Here is a 24,459-nt window from a genome sequence, read left to right on the forward strand (position 1 = left end):
AGTAATGTACCGTGGCCAGCTTACGACACACAGTGAAATTAAGATGCAATATATTTAGAATGGAGAAAAAGGAAAAAAAAAAAAGCAGAGTGTTTAATTGGCCTATAAAACTCACTGTTATGTGCAACAGCAAAATGGATAGCTTGCAATGGTTTGGACAGGATTAGAGGAATTTGTGGGAATAGAAGTGGTATCACCTGCAGCACTGCTCTGTATCAATAGTCTTTAAACAGGTTTTTTTGTTTGTTTGTTTTTTTACATTTTAGCTCAAAAACTCTGAGGAAGGAAACTGAAGGAGATTTCCAGCCTCCATTTAAGTTTCATCATTTCCACTGAGGCATCTGCTGCTGCTGAGCACTGGAGATCCGCCGCTGAATGAGATGGGCCACTGGTATGTTCCGGCACGGCAATTTGTCCCTGAGTTGCACTACATGTGGTTCTGGCTTGTGGCGCTATCTGGTCCTTTCCAACTGTTGTCAAAGGAGTGAATTAATATTGCGCTGTTTTTGTTTTCTCATTACAAATTTTGCCTTCAGAATGGATTCATGTTTTGCCATTTTCTGTTCTCGTTACAGTGTTTGTTATGAGAACGAGATATCATAATTTTAATGCCCAGTATAGCCTGTGAAAGACTATAAACATTTAATAGACTCATAAACATAGACTTTAACCTTTTCAATATTCTGTATTTTCATTGGCTACCCACTGCACTGCATCCCTACAGGTTACTAAGGCTGTAAACAGGAAGGATGGGGATGGCTAGTGAATCCAACAGCAGAAATTCCGAAAAGGTCAAAGTAGTGCAGTTTACTATTATCTTCCTTAGAATATATGAGGCGTTACAATTCTGATACCACATTTTTGTGGCTTAGATTGGGGCAAGAAGAAGAAATGGCATGACATAAATCTGTTTTTAAGACAATCATTCTAATGGGGATGGAAACTAGTACCTACTTAACTCATTTTCTTTTAACTCTCTTATGGCCACACTAGGTTTCTGCTCTCTTCTCGATCCTTTTCACTGCTTTTCTTTTTACTGCCTCTGTAAAATATACACAAGAAGTAAAGCAGCAACTTCAGAATGAATTCTCTGTGTGTGCTTTCCCTTTAGGAGATTAGGAAAACCCCACCAAGACTTTTCTGCTGAAATAGTTGCTCAGCATTCTTTTACTTTACATGCTTTATTTTGGATGAAACATCAGAAAATATTTTACAGTCAAGGATTAAGGATGTTACAGAGTGGGAAAGTACACAATGGATTTGTAACTTCAGATGTATTATGGTTCTGAAATAATCTGAAAATTTGTGTGCAGCATAGCGAATGGATAAAACATCAGACTGTAAAAACTTCAGTTGTTTTTAATCCAGACTTGGGATGAAGATACTATAACAGGGGCTATGTTTTACCGAATTGAATTTAAATTGCTACACACACTATTTCTTTGCCAGGAATGAAGTCTGGAGTGATTTAACACTGCTTGTGCTTAGGAAGGAAAGAATACCTGCACAGAGGGTCAAGAGCGCATGTGATAGCGAGGAAATCTCTGTCTATAGCAGGGCAGAGAGCAGATGGGCTCGGAGAGGGGAACAAACATCCCACTTCGGGTTTCATATGAGCTTTGGAGATTCTGGAGTTAACTGCTGTAACTTGAAAACAAAGAACGCCATAGAGCCAGATACAAGACAGTAGGGATGGCAGAAAGGGGGACCCTTGACCTTACGTCGCTTATGTAATATACTCATCTGAATCAGAAGATTTTGTGATAGTTACAGCAAAACAGGGGCCACTGTTTTCCTTGTTTCAGCTGAGACAGGCTGAAGTGATGCTAACTCATAAAGCTTCTCCACCATGCTCAACTGAAAGCTCAAAAATTCCAGGTTGTGATTTTTCTCATATGTCAGTCCTCAAAAGTCTCTGAAGTTAAGCTTCATACTCTAAATCTAATCCTGGTATAACTAACTACCTCACTATGCAATTGCATATTTTTGCTGATAAAAGCATTTCCAGTCACATAATCTTGTGTTCACTTCTTTATAGATCTTTTCACAAAGACGAGCAGATTATCTTAGATTCTACTATAACTGTATTACTTTTTCCATTTAAAGTCATCATGGCTGTTTAATTTGGGGTGTGTTGTAGTCTCTCTCTTCTGCAGTTACGAGAGCTTTTGGATGTATGAGCTGGATGTGAGTGCTGCCCCCATCTTTGCAAGGTACAAAGTTGCGTGTCACTCCTGTACTCATCTGGTTTGTGCAGTATATCCCACTGAGCGACTTTTCTACTCTCTTCAAAAGTGTATGGTATCGGCGGATTCAACCCTGTGAAATGTTTGCTTGGACAGAACTGCCATTGGGGAATTGAGTTTCCTTTATGAAGAAGCCTATTAAAGGTAATACGGGTTTAAAACATTAGAGTCTAAACGTGTAGAACTATAATCTTCCCGTAGGCTTAGTCATGTCCCAGGAAATGTACAAGACAGTTTATGCAAACTCAAATTCTAGCAGAAAGTTAGCATCTCGTAGGCCTAAGGGAGCCAATGAGTTTGTATAGTTTGAATAAAGCAAGCGGCAACAACACATAATGAAATAATGTTTCACCAGCATCTGTTTCTGTGTTAGCAAGAAAAAAAAGTGGCAAATTTTCTGTATCTGCAAGAGATTTCTGTCATGATTTGGATTTTACTTTCTCTTTTCCCGTTCCAGTATTGAGCACTGCAATGAAAGCCACTGTTTTTCCACAGTAATTGCAGAGAAATTCTGTTCTGGAGTCTGATTCCAAACACCTGCTGGGAGGCTTTCAATCTGGTTTAACTAGATCACAAGTTACTAACTGTAGATATATGTAACGGAGCCTAATCCCATAATCTAGACAGAACTACAAAACCTGAACAGGGAGGTCTTGCGCGCAGCTCATATTACCTGCCATTTGCACTAAGTCCGAAATGGGAGGCAAGCTAAGAGTTAAGATTTAGTCACTCACCCTTCTGCAGTTTATGGTTAGTGAGATCTGTGGGCTGATTTTCTTTTTTTCCAAAGTCTGAAGATAAATACGAAAAACAAAACTTCATGCCTTGGCCAAAAAGGAAAACAACTTCAGTTCAAAAATGGCATTTCTATGTTGGGTAAATATTATTTGTACTTGAGGTACAGAAGCCAAGGACTGGCATAATTAAAAAAAAAAAAAAAAGAGAGAGAGAGTGGTAGAATAATGGAAAAGCATTTTTGTCCCTTGATAGTAGCGAACAGTGAGAAAGGCCACTGCCTAGCTTCTGATGCTCACTGCTTGAAATATTCATATTTTTAAAAATACTTTTGCAGAACCAGACTTCTTAGTGCAGTTTTTAAGCTGCTCCATACCATCACTTTGTAACATAAAATTGTCCAGCAAGAGCACAAAGCTATAGAGCCAGAATCTAGAAATCGATACTGCAGTAGAAAGAGGGCCAGTATAAATGATATTTACCATTAGCTTTTTAACTTGCTGTTGACAAGCTTTTAACAATGGCAGCTATTCCTCTCTCTCTCTCCTTTCTATCATTTTCCAAGATTTAATACTGTTTTACCATTTTAGTTAAGGACTGGATTGTACAAATATTTACAGCCAGGCGCAGCATACAGCATTAACTGTGAATCAGCAAAGTTACCCACGCAGCATCCCTGTGATGTAAAATTCAATGGCATATAGATATCCCTATACAGCCCCCTTTGGAAGTGCAGTGTATTTAAACTATGATACCATTCACATCCCCACCACATAATAGGGTAGTTTTAATCCCCTTGTTTACCCTGTTTTCCTGAATCTTAAAAACTCCACCAAAAATCCATCTTGGCCGAAATTTGACAGATAGGTTCCCAGGGTGGAAATAGAAGTCTTGCTATTTTTTAATGCGTTAAAACAAAGGTTTATTTAGTTTGGCCCTTTCCATATTTTACAGTGTTAACAAAAATAGATGCTTGTTGCTTTAATAAGGGTTTTGATGTGGAAATTATTTACCATTTAGACTTTGTACACTCTAATTGCTTTTGATCCTTAAAAATATATATAATGAAAGCCAGCTGAAAGACTGTGGTTTAAAAATGGGCTCTTGCACATTTAAAGTAAATTTTATCCTGCAATCAGTCATAAAGATCTTAACTACAGCTATCACATATCCTAAATATGTAATTGCTGTGGAGCCTTTCTGGTCTATTGGTTACAGGATACTAGTTTAGAAAAAGGGGAGAGCAAGCACAAATTTGGGCCCTGATTCTCTGTGAGTATTTTCAGGGGTATCAGCCATTCAGGGGGACTGGTCAGCTGCATAAAATATTGTATATACAGTTTTCTAGGATGGAGCCTTTGAATTTGATTGTGCAAAGACACAAATGAATAACTTAATTTGCATGGATGATCTCACTAAATTAAATGGGAACTGCTCTCGTGAGTAAAATGATTAATTATGTCTGTGTTTTGGGATCGGACCCTTAGCCAATTGGCTGCAGTGTGCCTCACCCCCTACCACGCACATTTCCTGGCTACTGAAGGAACGAGCTATGGTTAAATGTACCTCCATCTAGATGGGGATCTGCCGTAAAAATCAGTGATGATTTTGGCATATGAATGCAGGGCCCAATATGACCTGATGCTCCAGTCTGCTCTACATGAAGCTATGGAATTACTACTTTAAAAAAAAAGAAAAAGAAAAAGAAAGAACAAAAAATTCTAACTACTTCATTTTGAAGGATTTTAGAAGTCTCTAGGTCAAATACAGTTTAAGTGTGGACTTATTGGTTTATATTCTGAATGATCTGTAAGGATTGCTACGAAGGGAAGCCAGTATCTCTGCTTACTCTTAGTAATTTTACTTTCAAGTGAACAACTTCATATGGTATTGGCCTTCTTTAAAGGGGAGGAGAACACAGCTTGAGCATATTTGAAATTTAAATATGAAGGAAGTCTCAGGTTCTCTTCTTTTCAAATAACATAAAAAGCAAAGGAGATTCAGCCTCAAAAATTGTTAAAGATATTTAACACTCTCCATTAAAATCACAAAAGCAGTGTAATTCATTGTTATCAGAGAAATACTTTCTTTCAGCCCTTTCTTCTTTAAAGGACTGTGTGAGATATTTAATACCAAATTAGTATCTTCCATTAGTGTTAATGGCTGCTAAGTACACACCATAAATTCTTGGTGTGTTAATTCCTCACTGGGAGCTATGCCTGTGGAAAGACTGCAAAGACAAGGCCTCACCCGCTCTCAAAGCAGAGCTAAGCGGGAAGCTGCTGCAAATCCCGAGTTTTGCAGCCGGCGGTTTGATATACGCATGATTGGCAGTTTATAAAAAGCCTGGATTTACTCATTTTAGATTTACCCTAGTATAACCAAGACCTGGTTCTTATGATTATGCCCCGGACTCCCTTCCCCCTCTTCCAGATGTTTTTTTTTTTTTAATAATTTCATGTATTCAGGAGTACCTGTGACTCATGAGTGCGAATCTGAAGTTTGTCTTCCTGCTGTTGCTTTGGGGTAACTCCTAGCATTAGCTGGCTCTCTCAGTGAGCTTACGGGGATGCTGCCTGATGCTCAGCAGTGCTGGGCTCCTCGTTCCTGTGTGGATGGTAATGGAAACTGAGCACTCAGCACCCTTGGAAATCAGGCCTCTGCGTGCACATAACGTGTGACAGGAGAGCAAAGACAACAGTGATCTATACTTAACATTAGGTGGCACAAAAGAGTTTCCTTTGCTCACAGGAATACTGAAATATATAGGGAATAATGAGCAGAGATTTTCTTGAAACAAAATTTTCCTTCCTTATTTTTTTCTGGCTTTCAGGTAGTCTTTGAAGTACTTTGTTTATAAATGTATTTGGTTTTCTTTCATTGCATCTCTTTTGCCTCTTAACACAATTTATTAAAGAAACCCACAAAAACCAAACTCGGTCTATAGCTGTATTTACATAACAGCTAAATGACTCTAAAACGAGCTAATTCCAGTAAAACGCCTTCTGTCCTTCCTCCAAACCAATGCCAGCTGGAAGAGCTTTACCTCTGAATTTTAAGATTAAGCCTAACTACTTATGGCATGTTTTCACGTGAAGGGTTTTCTCACCTATCCTTGCTTGGAGATGTTTACAAACAGCAATCATTTACTCATGGTTTGGTAAACAGGCTACTTTGTACACATTGATTTTGTTCCTGGAATTGACTGAGTAATGTGATTTTTTTTTTCTCTATTCGCCTTTCTTTTTGGAAATAGTTGTAGCCTCTTGTCCCAGACTGATCCCTAACTCTTGCTGTGGAGGACTTTACCTCTGCGAGCAGGCAGGCAGCATGAAGCGGAAATGCTGGCATAAGGTAGTCTAGCAGCAAAAAGTGTCGCCCAAAGACCCGTGATATGATCAGGGGCTGGATCTCACAGTCTGTACTCGAGCAACCCACTCATTGACCCCTTCACAGGGCTTTGGCCTGACAAATCCTCCTCGACCGCTTGAGAGGCAACTGGAGTTTCCTGCCTCAGTGTATGAGCAGGATCAGGCCAGTCATCCCCAAGACTGTGGTGTCAGCGTTGTGCTGGAAGTTACAAAGATTTACAAAAACTAAATCAGTTCTTACGACTAAAAAATAAAGCATTCGCCCGCTGTTTTCATTCCAGATCCCTCTCACTAATAAGTACCGGGTTTAACGTTTGCTGTCCGCGTGGCGATCGCCGCAGACGTGAGAAAGCGCCCGTCTACCCATGCTCGTATTTTGCAGTGACCTGGTCCTCGCTCTCTGAAGACAAACTAGCTCGAGTCTCTTTTGTGGACTGTGCTACTTGTCGGAAAAGGTAATTTTCTCCCCGCCCAAACAGCTCACAGAACGGTCTGTTACTGCGTTCTCCCAGGTTCGGCTTTAAGCCGGGGGAAAAGGACGTTGCATCGGCGATGCAGTGAACTTTGCCGTTTTCCTGCCTCCTACCCAGCACCTCTCCTCCTCCTTTCGCCCTGGCCAGCTGCTGCCGCGTGCCCCTAGGCACGGTCACCGGCCGCGCGGCTGCCGCGGAGCCGCCGCGGGCGCGGAGCCGCCTCCGGCCGGCCCCGGCCCCGCTGCGGCCCCGGGGCAGCCGCGGACAAAAGGGCCTCGGTGCCCGCGGCGGCCCCGGCTGCTCGGGGGCGGCCGGCGGCTGAGCGCCGCCCCGCGGGGGGAGCGGCCGGGGGCTGCGCGCAGCGGGCGCGGCAGTTCCGCGGCTGCGGCTACCACCCGCTGGAGCAGGGCTCAGCCTCGCACCCTGCGCCGGGCCCGTGCGGAAGAGCCCGTATGGGCTCTGCCTCGCTGCTCCTGCCTGCACCATATACCCATACACACACACATATATATATGTATAAAATACTGAAATATATATATATACACCCACACACACATATATATAATATATATTTATGTATATATATGTATGTGTATCCCAGCAGCGGGTGCGGGTCCAGCGGTGCACCCGCCGGCCTCGCCGCCGCTCTTAGCACGGGCTTACGGTGCGGCCGCTCCTGTCCGGGGCGGCGGCACCAGCGCTGCTCGCTGCCAGCCCGGTCCGCGCCCCGCCGCGCCCGAGGCAGGTGCGCGGGCGCTGCGCGGCCGCGGCCCGGCTGCAGCGCGGCGGCGGGAGGCGCGGGCAGGGCGGCCCCGGCGCGGCTCCGCGGGGAGCGCCGGCCTCGCAGCCTCCCCGGAGAGCCCCCTCCCAGCGCACAAACAACGCAACATTTTTTTTTTTTTTGTAAAAATGTTTATTTAAACCTTTTTTTTTTTAATTTGTCCTTTTACAACAATAAAATATTGCGTCAATATAAACCCCTTGACTAAAACTGGTCGACAACCAAACGTTACAGCGACTCGTGTGTTTCGTTATTTTTTTTCGACACCTATTTAGGTTTTTTTTCTCTTTCTGAAACGTTTTCTTTTTAAACATAATGCGGAATTTATTGAAAATAAATAATTGTTGGCAACTGCAATAGGCAATTTTGGATAAAATAGTTGAAAAAAGCAACCTTTAATGAAAATAGCGTTTATTATACATCAGTTACTAAATGAATAAACTAAATGATCTTTCTTTAAATTAATAACTTCCAAAAAACGTTTAATATACAAAACTGTACAGTTATAAAGTTGGCAGAAATAGGCAGGTCCTCAGTGTCGAGTTTTTTTTTTTTTTTTCTCTTTTAGCGCTTACTGAAAAATACTGGAAAAATATAAATGTCGAAAGGAAAAAATCTGAATGCCGGGGAGGGCGAGGGGCCGCGGGGCCTCCCGGCTCGGCCGCGCCGGGCCCGGCCCGGGGCTGCGCGGGGGCCCGGCCCGGCCCGCGCCGTGCCTGCGCCGGGGGGCCGCGGCTGTGCGCGCACACACGCGCGCACACACACACACACACAAATTTGACGACTGTTTTGTGTGCGTGTGTGTGCGCGAGTGTGCACGCCGTCCTCGCCTACAAACGCAGGGAAAGTACACAGCCACGGAGCGGGCGGAGGAGAGGGGGCGGTTACAGCTCAGCACTTCCCGATGCCAAAAAAATGGTTATGTTTTTAGCCTTTTATTGACTTAATTTGGTTTTGTTGTTGTTGTTGTTGCTGCTGTTGTTTTCCCTTCCCTGTTCGTTTTTATAAAAGCTTTTCAACCAACCTAGCATCTCCCTGTGACGCGGAAATAAGCTCAGCGTGAACCAAATGCGGGCGTTTTCTGTCCCCCTCCCTCCCTCCCGTCCCCCCCCCCCCGAAATTCATTAGACACCTCATTCCTCTTCACTATCGAAACAAAATACAGAGAAACTGATTTCCGAAGCCAAAGCGCAGAATTATAAAGGTGTTTTACTACAGACCTCTCAGTCTGGCGCTGACCAAAAAGCCCAACACATCTTCGGAAAGAAAAGGACTGGCAAATGCCACGGTTTTGTTTGTGATGCTTAATTTCGGCTCTCTTTAAAAATTTTCCCTGGGAGTTGTTGTTGCTGTTGGGGGTGGGGGTGTGTGGGGGGGTCAGGATTGTAATCCGACCGTTTTACCGTGTTAGGAAGTTCTTGAAAAGGAAGAGAAAAAAAGCTGCAAGGAACCAGGCTGCTCCCGGCGCCGGGCGTGCGGCCGCCGCTGCTGCCCGGCGCGGCGCCCCTGCTCGCCGGGGGCAGGCGGGGAGGAAGGCCCCGGCCGACCTCCTCTTCCTCGCCAAGTGACATTCCCGGGTCGTGGGGAAGGGAGAAAGGTTTGACTGATCAATTCGATACAAATTAGGTCACAAATATTGTGTACAGTTTGTAGTAAAACACCTCAGACATTTAAAAACGCTATATAAGTCTTTAAAAATGCAAAACTAGTCTATTGTAAAACAGATTCACCTGAAATACAGCTGATATAACCAAGGCGCTGGAAGGTTATTCATAGGCACACATCTGTCTTTCCTTTTTTTTTGTTGGTTTTTTTTTTCCCGTGGGTTTTCTTTTTTTTTTTTCCTTCTTCCTAAGCGGAGACCGAAAACAAACCTTGTCTGCGAGTAAACAATACGTATTGATCAGCGAAAAGGTTTGAGAGAAAAAATATTGCCCAGACGGTGAGCGGGAAAGCCCCCGGCTCGAAGTCTCCCGTTATTCGCGTTCCCTCTTTCAACATAAGTTAAAACCCCGGCCGCAAATCCGCGCGGCTGCAGTCCGGCCCGCTAGTCAGAGGTCGTGGCAGGCTGTGTCCGTTTTCACGCTGTGCGGGTACACCTCGTGCGGCTGCTGCTCCCCTGGCGGAGTCATTCTTTTCTCTTTTTGCCTTCTGTTGCAAAACCAGACCCGCACCACTTCTTTCTCCAGCTGTAGGCTGTCTGCCAGCGAGGAGATCTCCTGGGCGGCGGGCTTGGGGCATTTGAGAAAGTGAGTTTCCAGCACGCCTTTGACGCTCACCTCGATGGAGGTCCTCTTCTTCCTCTTCCTGCCCTGGGCGGCGATCTTGTCGATGCTGGTGGGGCTGCCCGTGGAGGAGTCGGCCTCCTCCAGCCACTTGTTCAGCAGCGGCTTGAGCTTGCACATGTTCTTGAAGCTGAGCTGCAGGGCCTCGAAGCGGCAGATGGTGGTCTGCGAGAAGACGTTGCCGTAGAGCGTGCCCAGGGCCAAGCCCACGTCGGCCTGGGTGAAGCCCAGCTTGATGCGCCGCTGCTTGAACTGCTTGGCGAACTGCTCCAGCTCGTCCGAGGTCGGCGTCTCCTCGTCCGAGTGGTCCTGGCAGTGGTGGCCGCCCAGCTCGCCGTGCTCGGCGCCGTCGCGCAGCCCCGGGTGCATGGCGGCGGCGGCGGCGGCGGCCGGCGGCGGCGTGAGGCCGCCGTGCTCCAGCATGCCGCCCACGGCGAAGCCGGCCTGCGAGTAGACGTTGAGGGGCTGGGCGGCCGAGGCCAGCGAGGCGCTGTGGGCCGGGCTGGCCCCCCAGGCGCTGGGGTGGTTGGCGTGGGGCGAGTGGTGCGAGACGTGGGGCGAGCGGTGGTGGATGATGGCGCCCAGCTGCAGGTCCTCGCGGCCCGGCTTGACGTCCGGCTGCTCCAGCGGGGCCGAGGCCAGCGCCGAGGGCCAGGGGCCGCCGTCGCTCAGGCTGGTCACCCAGTGGTGCCCCAGCGGGTGCCCATTGCTGGGCACGCCCTGCAGGTAGTCACTTTGGAGGAGTTTCTGGGGGTTGCGGAAGGGGCTCCCCTGCTGCATGCCCGCCGAGTCGGCATGGACCAGCGAGCTGGAGGCGAGGATGCTGTAGGGGTTGGAGGCGGCTGTGGCCATGGCCGGCGAGGAGCCCCTACGAGTTATACTGCGGCGGCGGCGCCGCTTCAGCCTTTGACATCCACCAGGCGCCGCAGCCGGGGCCGCGGCGCCGCGGACGGGCGGCCGCGCCGGCCAATGGCGACGCGCCGGCGGCGGGGCCGCGCTCGGCGAGAGCCAATCGGAGCAGAGGGGGCGGGTCGAGGCGGCCCGAGGCGGGGTGCGAAAGCCGGGCCGGGCCGCGCGGGCCCGGAGCAGGAAGTGAATCCCTCCGCCGGGTGCGGGGGCCGGGCCGGGCCGCGGCGCCGCCGCCGCCGCTTAACTCCTTCCGCGCCGCCAAGCGGGGGGCGCCGCGCCGCCGTTTAAAGGCGCCGCCGGGAGCGCCGGGCAGAGGCGGGAGCGCGGCGGAGCGCGGCGCTGCCCCGCGGGCCCCCGGCCGGCCGGCCCCGCGCCTCGTCTCGCCGCGTCGGCCCGCGCCCGAGGACGGTTTCGTCCGCTTTAAGAGGAAAAAAAAAAAGAAGGAAAAAAAAAAAAGGAAAAAAAAGGGGAAAAAAGGAAAAAAAAAAAGAAAGGGGAAAAAAAGAAGGGAGAAAAAGAAAAGCACAACTGACTCCCCCCCCCCCCAAGCGCTTTCCAGTATCCGCGTGAATAAGCCGCAGCGCTGCCTCGCCCGTCAAAGTTTGAGCTATAAAAGAAATTAATGAGGCGTGTCTCCGCGGAGCGCTGCGCCAGGTGTGCGCGTGTTGCGGGGGTTATTCCAAAAAAAAAAAAAAAGAAAGAAAAAAACCCCAAGACTTGGGGAAAACAAAAAAAAAAGCGCGGCGAGCTGCTGGCCGCACAAAGCGGCGCGGCAGGGCCGGGGGTGCCCGCGCCCGCGCAGGTCGCGCCCTCGCGGGAGCCGGCGCAGCGCCCGCCGCCCCCCGGCCCCGCTCCGCGGGGGCCGCTCGCGTTTGTTGTCGTGCTCGGCCTGAGCAAATTAAACACCTAATACCTTAGAAAATCCCCCAAGTTAAAAAATGACCTTTCCTTGCATAATTTTGGAGGTAACCTAGCTGCGTAATTATATTTGCACTTGCCGAAGACTGCATCAGAGTTCCCTTATTGGTTTGAAATTCCATTAAATATATTGCAAGAGCTCCTAGGTTAAGCTTGATTTAAATTTGCATACATTTTCATATATTTAGCAGAAATAAAAGAAGGCTTGCAGCTACCAGAAAGTCATTAAGGCATTAGTTTCTCTGAGAAGACAGATCTGAAGAAAATTCAAGAAAAATGCGAGAAATATATAGAGCCAAGGTGAGCTTTCCTCTGCCTCCTCCCGAGCGGAGCGGCAGCGCTTTCCTCATTATAATAATAATCGCAATAATTTCTCGCGGAGCTGGGGCCGGCGCCCACGCGGGTGCGGGACGGCGGCGCGGGGGCAGCGCGGGGCGAGGGCAGCGGGCCGGGCTGGCCGCGCCTGCGGGGGCTGCGCGGGGGCGGCGCGGGCCCTGCGCGCCCGCTCCGCGCCCGCTCCGCGCCGCCGCAGGCAACTTGCAGGCAACTTCCCAGGCGGTGGGAGGGGGCAGGAGCGGGGAAACGGCCCTTGGCGAGCCGGTCCTGCGCGCAGAGCCGCGCTCCTGGCCGCGGCCGAGCGCGGGGAAGGCTGCGACGGGGCAGATAAAGAGTTTTATTAGCATCCTCTTTTTTTTTTTTTTTCCCCCCTCCGCCTTCACAAGCTTCTCAAAATAAATATCACCGGAGCCCGCGGAAAAAAAAAAAAAAAAGAGAAAAAGAAAAAAAAAAGAAAAAAATCCACCCTGCATAAAAACGTAGCTAAATTATTTAAAATTAATTTACACTTTAACTTCCGAAATAATTTTTCAAATCCCATTGCCCGTGAAAATAGATGTTCGGATCCGCCGTTTAATTAAGGCAGAGTCTCTAGCAGGGAAATAAAACCCCGAATGTCCCATTTTAATATTTGTTGCGAATGCATCTAAGGCAGAGCTGAGCGCCGTAACGCTGCGCTCCTGGCGGAGGAGGCTCCGATCTCGCCTATAGGAGAGTATGGTTTATTTTAAAGTGTTTTTATCTGCATATAGTTAAATCTTCTTGCTGTTCTAACTAATCTGCTGGAGAGGGTTTCTTTAGCTCTTTCCTGTCAGTCTAACTTCCCAAGTGTAACAGATGCCGCTCTCAAGCGGTCCTTTCTGCTGCTTTTCTTTATTCAGCCTCGCATATTTCTCCCCATGATCTGGGTTTCCATAGAGAGAGGAATAAAAGGGGGACCATGGCCACAAATCCCCTGCCCCATGCAGAATAAAAGAGCCTTATTCAATAGACGACCCCGTCTGGACATGGGAGAAAAATAAGTACATGCAAAGCTACTGTTGCAAGAATTTGTAACTTATTTTTCATAGACTGAAACCCATTAAAGTAAAAAAAAGTTTCTGGGTTTGGACTGGGCTCTCCAGCCCTTTGGCTCCAGGTGCCTTCGCACTGGGGAGACCCGCGTTTCCCCCCAGCAAATAGCTGGATTTAATATACACATATATTTTTATTTCTGCTAAACCGCTGGCATGAAAAAGATCACACAATAGCTCGGGGAAGCCTACCGTCTCGGGGCAGCTAGAAGTCGCTATAGAGAAAACCCCGGCTTTGAAGTGCAGGAGCGGTAATTGTGTCGAGTCCCCTCACCGGGCTGGGGAGGAGGCAGGAGAGCGGCGGAGGCTCCGCGCTCGGCCGCCCCGCGGAGCGCTGCGCGGAGCCTCGCGGCGGCCCCGCTCCCCCGCGAGCCGCCCTCCGGCCGCTGGGAAGCGCGGGGGCTGCGCGCCTGGGTGCGGGCGCGTTTGCAGCTCTCCTCGCGTCGGGCAGCGCGACGAACGGGTTTATTATCATCCGCGCAGATCTGACTTTGTTATACTTTAGAGATTTCTTTTTTTCCCCCCTCCCTCATTGTTCGTCTGCAGGAGGGGGAGAAAAACGGTCTAAAAGGGGGTCGTTTTGATTGTGTTTAATACAGCATGAAGCGCCGAGCGGTAAGCTGTGCCTCGGTGTCACGACCTCTATATTGAAAACTTCACCTTCAACACAAGTTCACTTTAGAGACAGGACGAGTTAGATGGCGCTTGGTGGGAACAAGTGCAAATTTAAAAACAGAGTCAATCATAACGGGGGTGGGGGTTGGGAAAGGGCAGCTTAGCCGTTTCTGAAGGCAGGAGTTAAGGTTGCATTGTGTACACCGAGGCGCTGACACCCCGACTGAAACGCCGCTCCCCGCCAGCTCGCCACGCAGAGCTGAGAAAGAGGCTCCTGCATCTCCGGAGATGCTTTGTGAAAACCCAACCTGCGTGGGGGAAGGTTAGGAGGAAAAGAGGAATTTACAGAGTATTAGCAGAAATTAGCCAATACCGACACAAGCTCAATTAGTTCTTTCTTTTTTTTTTTTTTTTTTTGGTCTCTGTTGGCTGTTCTTGAACGTGAGTAAATGCTGTGCAGAGAGGGAGAGACATAGCACACTGCCATCTCCGAGCCACAGCCAGGAGATGGACTGACAGATTGCAAATTAAAATAGTCCTAATGTAAGAATTAATGCAGCCCCCCAAATCTCTAAGAACACGAGCCCTTTAGTAACAAGCCCGGCACTGAAGGAGCATTGCTGCTGCCTGGGCTGGTTCTGCATTATGGAGAAAGGCTAGGCAGGGACAATAAAGCAAGTCACGGGCAGAGAAAATCACAAGGTAAATAGCATTTGTATTCTAACTGCTGCGTTTTCCAAATCGTTTTCGTGCAACTCCTCGCTGCTCTGCTCGAATCTCCTATTATTTTTCTTTTCCACATGTCCATTGTTAATGTTTGAAAAATGTACTTGCTGGGGAAGAAATGTCGTTCATTTGTGCACTACCACGTCATGCTCAGGTCACTGTTATTTTGCTAGCTTGGTTAATTTGTAGCAGGTATTGTATCGAACATTTGGTTAATTTGCAATTGCGAGCAAAAATATTCTGGGCAGTCTCTCCGCAGTGCACATTTTTGCCATGGAGCCGCTCTTGCCGTTTGTTAAATCCACGCATTGAAACGTCGGGTTTTGTTGTGCTTAACCGAGAAATATGGATGGCGAGAGGGAGCCGGGCTCCGGGGCGGCTCGTACCGGGCGCGGCTGGGCACCCGCAGCCTCTGCGCGGCCGGTCCGAGGCTCAGGCGGTCATTTCACTGCATGCCAGTTTTTAAGGTCACGTTAGGAGTTAATAGATGTGCACGACAATGCAGATCACTTCCCTTTACGTAGGCACTTTCCTCACCAGGCGGTTCAAACATGCATGATTATAACAATGTGTTTTGTTTCATAACGGATTGAAATTCTGCGCTGTTTGCAAAGTGTGTTCACACATCATCTAAACCTCTGTAAGCAAACAGGATCGAGATGGGTAGCAAGGTAGATGTGCGAGCAATAAGAGCCCCGAAACACGGAGGGAAGAGAACCTAGCTCCGTTTCGAAATCAAAGGCCACTCTGTGTATATTTTAAAAATAATTAAAATACGGTTCCTGAACGCGCAGATTTCTGTTCAAGCATATTCAAAGGGAAGTGGATCGGGTTTGGAAACGCGCTAAGTGGCACGCTATTTAACCTGTGTTCACTAAGGAGACACTGCAGACAAATGGCTCTATTCCTAGGATGACAAATACCTGCATTGTTGTTTGTTAGCCTGCTGAATAATTTCAATGCGTGTGTGGTGGTGGTGGTGGTGTTGCTGCTGTTTTTAAACTATACATTTCCCCAACTTCACCATTCAGCGTGCAGATTACTCAGGGATGTGCATTCACGGTCCTGCAAGAGCGATCTAACCGTCCCTTGCACTTGGAAGCGGTGCGCGCTTCGAGAGAGGCGCACGGCGCTGCGCAGTCTTTGCGCGCTGGCGGAGGAGAGGCCGAGGCTCCGGCGGCGGGGTCGCTCCCTGCACCAGCCAGGGCAGGTGGCTGCGCGGAGCGGCCAGGCCGGGCTGCGCTGCCGGGCGCGTTGCGGCGCGGCGAGCGGTTCAGCCCGCGCAGGTGGCCGCTGCCCGCGCCGCGCAGCGAGCCGCGCAACACCCGCCGCGCAACTCTGGCACCGGCCGCTGCCCAAGAAAGGCACCGCGCAGCGCTGCGCGCTCCGGAGCGCCGCCACCTCCCCAGCGCCCGCTTGGCTGCCGGCACCGGCAGCGGCCCGGGTGGGCCGGGGCTGCCCGGGGGGTGCCCCGGCCGCTCTGCCCTCTGCTCCCTGGGCGAGGGACGTCGCCGTCCTGCCAAGGGCAGCGGCGTTTAACCTGCCTCATCCTCACGGCAAGAGCGACCCCCCCCCCGCGCCCAGCCGTCCCGCGGGGAATAGCCCCCTCCGCGCAGGTGCTGCGCCTTTGCTCTCCCCCGCCGTTTCCCTCGCCACCCTGTGAGGTCCCCGGCATCATCTTTTTGGTTTTGTTTTTTTTCCTCCCCCCCCCCCCCCCGGAGAAGCCTGGTTAAAGCCCCTGGAGGCTACGCTGCCCCCGCGGACGAGCGCTCTGCGCGGAGGGGCGCGTTGCCGCCTTCCCGTGCTGCGGGGCGCGGAGCAGCGCGGAGGAGCGGGCGGCGGGCCGCGAAGTCCGCCTGCAGGCGCGCAGAGAAAAACGCGAGCGAGAGATGAGCGCAAGGGAGCGGGCAGGCGGGGGTACACGCGGGAGGGCGGCCGCGAGTGGGGAGCCGCAGCCCCTGGGCTGCGCGGCTTGTACGCGCTCTCGCTGCCTGGAGGAAATAAATACCGATAAATCAAAGTGTTGGAGGCTGCGGCCACGGGGATGGAGAGCGCTGCAGGGAGAGCCGGAGTGCCGCCGGCCGGGGGGTGCCAGGGGCCTCGGCGGGGCCGGGCGCTCTGCGAACTTTTAATGAAATTACCGGCGGTATCGATTCGGTTTTTTATATATTGTGCTTCCGACGTTGGAAAGTGTCCGTCCTGGGGGATGCAAGTGCGGGGCGGGGGGGGGAGGCCGAAGGGAGCGGTGCAACCTGAACTCGATGGGACATCGCGTTAGTCCGTCTTTCAGAAAATAAACGGCGGGCGTGAAAGTCCGAGAGAGAGAGCGAGAGCAGGAGACTGCGGGGGTTTTGCGGCAGCCCGCTCCAGCCTGGCGTTTATCGCCGGCGGAACTGCAGGTAGCAGCCTGCAGGCCCTGCGCGGGGCCGCGCTCGCTTGCGCGCCTCGCTGCGCGCCCGGGACCTGCGCTGCGCGGCGGCCGCCGGCTGCGCCGCTCTCACGCGTGGGCAACGCGTTTTGGACAGTGGCACCTTCCAGCGTTTCCTCTTCAGCAAAGTGTTTGGAAATTACTAGTAGCGGATAAGTAGATTGCGAGTAAACCTAGTGAATTAGGATGATTCTCTATCAGTTTAATTTATGTTTTATAGTTAGTTTAGCCTTCTGATTTGATTGCCTTAGTAATGTGAATTGCCTACAGCTGCTGATGATACAGCTTTAATTCTGTTTTAAAGGTCATGTAAACATGTGCCTGTAGCATAAGGAATGCAAATTCAATTCCCTTTTAATGCTTCCTCACATTCACTTCGCAGCCTTCACCTAGGAAATTAGCAGGATTTAATATAAAACTGTTTTAATGTTATGATTTCATTAAAACCCTCTTTCGGTGTGTCCCGCTCTCCCTGTGCAACCCCCCCCCCCGCAGCCCCGACACGCGCAGCGGCACACGCTGGGGCTCAGATCAACGTTTCAGGCACGTTTGGGCTGAGATCAACGCGTTTTTTTTTTTTTTTTTTTTCCCTCCAGCCTCCTTTCACCACCAATCAGCGGCCGCTTCGCTTCATTTTTAGGCTCTGTCGAGGCGCAGGTGAAGAGCGCGCCCAAGCGCCTGGCCGGGGCCGGGCCAAGGGGGCCGCCGGGGTTTGGGGACGGGCTCGCCTGCGCCTGGCGCCCAGGCGTTTGTTCAGCTTTAGGTTTTTTTTCAAAACGCGGCCAGCCCGCAGCTGGTGGCACGTTGCTGCATCCTACTCTACTGCCCCCCCCCCAAAAAGAAAAAATAAAAAGGTAAAAGCAGCCCCGCACGCCCAGTTTTCCGAAGGGTTGTACTGAAGTGGCTGGGCGGGTTAGTCAGGGCAGCCCGGGGAAGGGCGGTCTGAGTAGGGAAGAGCGGGTTTTTTGTTTTTTTTAAAAAAAAAAAAGGGGGGGGGCTGTGGAGACACTTCCAAAGGGCAACGATCTCTCACTGCCAGGCCCCAAAACCGGGTGAGGCGCTTTCGGGAGCCGCCGCCGAGCACCCGGCTGGCCCCGGGCTCAGCTCCCGCCGCCGCCGCCCTCGGGAGGCGGTTGGGACCGTTGGAGGCCGTTAGCTGGGGGCCGTTGGGCGGCGGTTAGGGCCGCGGGCCTCTCCTCTCCTTCGGGTCCCTGACTGGGCGGGAGGGAGGAGGGGGGGACTCCGCCGCTCCGGGACCACCACCACCCCCAAGTCCTCCCCGAGGAACCGGGGCGGGGAAGGGGCTTTGGCCCGGTCTCCTCGCCTCAGCTGCTCGGCGGGGCGCCGGCCGACATGACGCTTGGGCCGGAGCGCGGGGTGGGGGTGGGGAGGGGGGACTGCGGCCTCCGCGCCGCCGGGGGGCGGCAGGGCGCGGCGGGGGGAGGGAGGCAGCGGCGGCCGTTGGCCTCGTCGTGGTGGTGGCGGCGGCGGCGATGGTCCCCTTCTCCTCATAAACTCCCCCTGATAATGCCCTATGCACCGTGGGGGGCCCGCGGCCGAGGCCCCCGCTGGGTTCCAGCGGGAGTCGAGGCGTTAAGGAGGGGTCGGTGCCCGCCCGCCCGCCTCGCCCGAAGGAGCGGGTCTCCCCGATCCTTCCCCCCGCCTTGGCGCAGCATGGTTGGTGGCTCTGCTGATGTTGCACACCTCATTAAATAGCCCCGAACATAAGAAGGCTTAAATGACTTTATTGAATTAAAAAATAGCATAGCAAATCACCTATGGTACTTTTGCCAAATAATTAATGTAAACTGTATACATACAGTGAGCGATCCCTTTTAACAAATCTACCCATAAAACGCGCAGGGCTTTACTTAATGGCTGGAATAACTTAGAGCAGCAGAACTTGCTTGAAACGTTGAGCCACAGTCATGCGCTTCCTAATATGTTCCTGTATGTCTCGCTGAGTGTTTTTCTTCCTTATCTTTTTTATATCTGAAGTTCTATTCCCCTCCTCTACTCCGTGTATTTGATCATTTTTTCAAGTCCCTTGGCTGAACCAATCTCTTTTCATGCAGAGGATAAAAAGAGAAAAACTTCAAAGTAGGTTCAGGTAATTAACAGCTGAGGGGAATATAATCTAAACCATAGGCCCTGCTTTGCACCCAGGTCTGCTTTCAGAGCCAGCCGGCAAGGGAGTGCCTATTCCCTATAGCATCCAAATCTGCTTCCTCTGAACAGCTTTGCCAGGCCTCCAGTTATCACATCTGCATTTCAAACACCATGTCTCTGGCATTAATTATTAATTAGCCTACAGTCACCCCAGAGGATTTAAGTTCCAGCCTGCACATACTTATTCATTGACCTCTATCTTAGTTTTTGTTGGAAAAAACCCACTAGAATGCTTAATAATTTCCTTTCTCTCAGACCCTCTGTTCTGGTTTCGTGGAGGGGAAACAGTATATTTTCAGAGATGGAAAATCACAGGGTTGTCTAGGAATTTGTTTAGAGCAAAACGCTATGTCAAGAGTTTGAACAAACCATTTCAAAAGATTTAGGAGGAATTTTGTGCGAGTATTTTTACCTTTGACGAATGAATTTATGGATTTCCCAGAACTGAGAGATGATGGATACAAATACAGTGCAGCTTAGCTCTATGTGGAATATCATTGACTGTGCACTTTCAAAATACAAACTGGATTTAATTACTGGATAGCGCACTTATATGACCAAACTAATGCAAACCTTTATTTGGAAGCTCCGGCGTTGCACTAGTAAAAAAGAAAAAAAAATCTGTTGCAAGGCACGTTAGTAGTTGGGCATAAAATACGCGCTCCGTTCTCAGGAATATATAATCAAATAAGTCTATATTATCACTATATTGCATCGTTCCTAAGTTAGTTTGGAAGGTGCTCTTTAGCCATTAGAAAAACTGTGTGTCTTAATACTGCTTTCTTGACCGTTGCGTGTCTTGATAGTAAGCTTCCAGAGTTAACAATTCAGAGTAATGAGATAGGATATAGATTATATGATTATCTACTTAGCAATGCTAAGTGAAATTCAAAGTGGTTGTTACAGTGTGGATGAGTTGTGTACTGGGTATCATCTTTTGTTGATCTGTTTTAGTATTACAATGTCCTTAAACCCTGAATGAGTCCTATTTTAATACCTCATGCAATTATCTGTAGATAAACTTCCTTAAATATTGCCATGGTTTCTCATTTTTATATGTGGTACTACCGCAAATAATTATTGAAACATAAAATATTCCTACAGTTTGTTTCCTACAGAAGTGTTTACTATGTAATTACAAGGTCAGACTGGTTAACTTACATGCCAGTCTAGAATTGATTTTTTGAAAGCGTTTAATCTATGCCTAAGACTCTTTTGAATTTCTATTTAGTGAACAATATGGAAAAGAGCTCTGGTGCACGAACATACGTAGTTAAACTGCTGTGCTAGCTCAGTCAACAAAAATGCATTTCCCAAAATTACTGCTAAAACAGCCCTTTCTGTAAAATCATAAGCCCTGTGCATCTGCTTCACAAATAATCACCTTAAAATGAAAGCAGGGACTCATTCTGTTGACTTCCATGACATATATCTCTCCTTGACTTCCCTGAGAATTCTGAGGATTTGTCTTGTTGTTGGCCTTTTATTAATTTCACATTTTATGAGCAGCTCTGGAAGGTGTTCAGCATTCAGTAATAAATGTTTTTGCCTCTGCTTCAATTATTTGGAATAATTCTTCTGTACAATTTAATACCGAAAGTACCTCTATTTAGGAGAATGGGCCATACTTAAAATTTAATTTAAGAAAAGATGCTTCTTTTTTATAAAATTACTGAATAGATCTTGATGCTGAAGAAAGGAGTAGTTCTAGAATACTTTAATAACATATCCAGGGTCTTTTAATCACTCCTGCAATGATACTAATCCTAATAGTACTTATAGCAATAGTAGTAATAATTAAAAAAAAAAAGTAGTCTGAAACTGGGGTTCTAATCTGCTCTTTATAAATGTCAGAATGTTTCTGAAATTAAAACTTAGTAGTTAATGTAGCTCCCCACATTATTAATATTAAAGAGGAATAAGGACTGCATTTCTTCCACAACAGAGTAGAGTGAGATACCGTTTTGGAAAACAAATCACATGGCAGCTCAGTTTACAGGAATATTTCTAGCGTTTTAAAAAGATGTGTGAGGCTCCTGGGCATCAGGAAGATTTCAGAGATTTTGAATAAGGGCTTCTGGGTTGTGATCTTGCTGGTTTGAGCGCACCGATGCTGCACGCTGATGTGATGGACGGTCCAGGTCCGTGTCGTGACGGCGGGACGCGCGTGTAGCAGGTCTGCAGCGCGCAGGGCCGGGCCTGCCGCGGACCGGTGGGGTCCTTTCCGGCTGGGAGCCTGAGGTGTGGACCGTGTGGGTCAGTGCTTGGGGATGGCTCCGCTTATGAGAGTGGATGGACCATAGCTTACCGAAGGGTTGCTGTGCGTGCCTAATGTTACAGTAACTATATACGGCAAGACAAGGGAGTCTTACTGTAGTTGAGAGCTTTTTTGATCCTCTGTAACCTTAAATACGGCAAAATGTAGCAGTTAGTCTTCTTTCCATCAGGCACCTTTTCTCCTATTGCCGGTGATATTTTCTGTTGCTGTCTGTCTGTCTTCCCCGCTGGTTTCGCTCGTTGACACCAAGGCTGCAGATTGAACCGGGTTCAGGAGATACAGATTCCGTATCCCTAGACCTGGAAAACTCCTGTAACCAGGAGCCTTTTCGTGGCTATTGTGCCAGGAGTGAGGAAAGCATGGGTACACGTGCACAGCGGGTTTCACACGTTGTGAAATGTTTGTGCCATTATTGTTGTGAAGTCTATTTTATGGTTCATTTTATATATATTTGCGTTTATGGTTTTCCTTTAAAGCTTAAATGTTTTACTTCACTGGTGAGATCTAACCGTTGGCAAGTCTGGAAATGCTTTGATTCTTGTTCTTATTATATCCTTTACCTTTTTTTAACAAAATGCATGCAATAGTTTTGCACTGACTAGCATCCACTGAGGACTGAGCTGTAATGGGGCTTTATATTTTGAATGTTATACATAAACATGTTTTGAATTCAGATTTGTAGGTTGCAGGTTACTTTTTGTTTAGAAAACTCACAAGAGTAACCCTGATTTTAAATTATTTGAGCAGTCATTATAGTAAAACACTGTTGATTTCTTTTGCAGTTGAAGTTGTCTCTTGATAAAGCCCTAGCTGCTGTGTGGAAGGAATCTGGCCCGCCTGGGCACTTACTTGCAGGTGGAAAAGACAAAGAACTGAAGTGCAGTGGTGAAGCTGGAGGTCGCTGTAAATATTACTGTGTAAACAGAAATGGGTTCTTAGCAGATTAAGAAGAGTATATGGGGCCAAACCTTCAGCTGATGTAAATTGGTATAGTAGTACCGACATTCAGGCAGCTAGAATGAGCTGCAGGAACTAGAGATTTTCTTAGTCTGAGCTAAAGATGGCATGAATGATATCAGTATTATTTTGCATAAGGTCTGAAATAATCTAAGCCCGTCTGAGAATACAGTTTGCCTGTATTCTTAGACAGTTTGTAATCTAGTATGGTAATGATGCAACCTGAACTGCATTGTATCTAATACAATGCATGCATGAACGGGTTACCAGTGAGGAGTCGACAAACGTCTGTGACATAGGAGATGTCACAGATATTCAAACTGTGTGTGACAGCAGCAAGTGAATGTTGACTTTTGTGTGGTGACCAGTACCTGACGTACTTCCGTCCTTCAGTTTTTAGCGAATGGTGAAGAAAGACGTAGGTCTACTGAGAGAGTAATGTTCCACTTTGAACTCTGCGTTTCTCTGAATAAGGCCGTATCATGATTGCATTTTACAGGGGAACTCTTAAGCTTCGCTTTTAGCAATCTCAGTCAGAAAAAGCCAAATGTCTGTCCTTAGGCTCCTGGCTGACCGCGTTCTGGTGCTTCTTTACGTGGCACAAGAACAGGCGCCCTTTAACGTTTCTAAAGGAGCAATGAAGTGCTCGCGTGGTGTGCCTGGCAGCAGTCCAACGCGCAGCCCCCCGCCTGCTCTGAGAATAACCCGCCCGGGGGCTTGTGTGATGGGTACTGCCAGGGAGCGCGTCTCTACCAAGGCGTAGATCGTGCCTCTTGACCCTTCAGCTCCACCCTGAAACACCCGCTCGTCCTACCTGTTGAGAAGGGCTTTTGCAGCAGCCTTGTGGCGATCACGCGCAGCCTTTCCCCTGCCCGCAGAAGCTCTTTTTTGGCAGCGACCCTATGTAAAGTTCTAAAAGACTCCATAGAGCTTCCCTTCTTCCCCCAACACGGTTCTTTTGTTTGTTGTTTGGCTTTTTTTTTTTTTTTTCCACATACGTAAATCACCGGGGCTTCGTTTGCAGCCTGGGCTGCGTATTCGAGTTTGTAGTGGAATGAGTTAGCTGGGTCAGGTCAACGCTTAAGGTAAATTGTCACAGTTTGGGCGACTTTCCATCAGCTGGGAGTGCAGCCCACCGGTTGCCTGTAACATGCTTACTGCAGTAAACACTGAATTTCCAAAATATGAACAGTCTATTTAAAAATAGTTCGTACACATAAAGCAGTGCAGGTAACTACCTGGAAGACTGTGAATGATCTTTTGGAGTATTTGCCTATTATTATCATTACTATAACTTTTAAAACCTAAAACAATGTGTATGTGTGTGCCATGTAGCTACTACCACCAAATCACATGTAACGCTCAATGGTAATTGTGTTCATAATTATGGAGTTAATTGAATTTCCGTAATAGTAAAAACTGGCATATAAAAAGTCTCTCAAGATTAATCTAAATGTTTTAGTTATGGAAGAATGCACTCATTTGGAATATTTAATATAAAGAAAGCAGTCTCGTATGCAGGTGAGTTTGAGCTTAATAAAAGAGTCTCCCAGAATGAATCTCCTCCATAAATGCTGTTCCAAAGAAAATGTGGCAGCATGCAAAAAAAACCCATGATTTCTCACACTGCTCCTATTTTTGCCCTGTGATGGAAAAGCAGTGTACACTGAGGTATTTGCAAATTGGAGAGATATTTTAAAGGAGCCTCGTGGTGCAGCTTCATCCTCTGCATCTGTCAATCTTACCAGATATTAGAAGTGCACTGGAAAGGGACTGTTCTGTGTGGCAAATTAACCCCGCTGCTAACAGTTTAATATCATAACAACGCTACGTTAGAAAGTGAAATTTTGCTGATAGTGTTTGACCTTAAAGGAATAGTATCTTTCATTTTTTTTTTTTGTCATCCGTTAGGTGTTTTAGTGCCACTGTAGGCTAACTTCAGGGCGGATTTACAACTCGTGGATTGCGCAGGGGAGTCACCAGCTGTAATGCAATGTAGAGTGCGGCCCTGTGTGTCTGGTGGCTTCATCCCATATATTTTCAACTGATTTATTTTTTAAGAGAAAAGAGTAAGGGTAAGGATTCCCATTTTGCTAGATATTAAACCTCTATATCTAAGCACAGGCAGAGTCACCCTTCTGAAAATGAGAAAAGGATCA

General features: G+C 48.5%; 1 protein-coding gene and 1 long non-coding RNA gene across 8 annotated transcripts in view; one reads left to right on the forward strand and one right to left on the reverse strand.

The window, feature by feature from the left end:
* Window positions 1–8,402: 8,402 nt before the first annotated feature.
* POU3F4 (POU class 3 homeobox 4) lies at window positions 8,403–10,786 on the reverse strand. The gene has a single exon (XM_009687690.2). It carries the CDS (start codon window positions 10,741–10,743, stop codon window positions 9,658–9,660), a length of 1,086 nt encoding a protein of 361 aa, XP_009685985.2. The 5' UTR covers window positions 10,744–10,786; the 3' UTR covers window positions 8,403–9,657.
* A 917-nt stretch (window positions 10,787–11,703) lies between these two features.
* LOC138068749 (uncharacterized) overlaps window positions 11,704–24,459 on the forward strand; it is a 96,639-nt gene continuing 83,883 nt past the window's right edge. For 6 of the 7 annotated variants that reach the window (XR_011143485.1, XR_011143480.1, XR_011143482.1 and 3 more), the window contains exon 1: window positions 11,704–12,018. This is a non-coding gene — a long non-coding RNA (uncharacterized lncRNA). Of the gene's footprint in view, window positions 12,019–14,223; window positions 14,445–24,459 lie in introns of those variants that run through there. The other variant, XR_011143481.1, reaches the window with a different exon arrangement.

This window comes from Struthio camelus, chromosome 11 (assembly GCF_040807025.1).
Source record: "Struthio camelus isolate bStrCam1 chromosome 11, bStrCam1.hap1, whole genome shotgun sequence".
In the NCBI taxonomy this organism is placed as follows: Eukaryota; Metazoa; Chordata; class Aves; order Struthioniformes; family Struthionidae; genus Struthio; species Struthio camelus.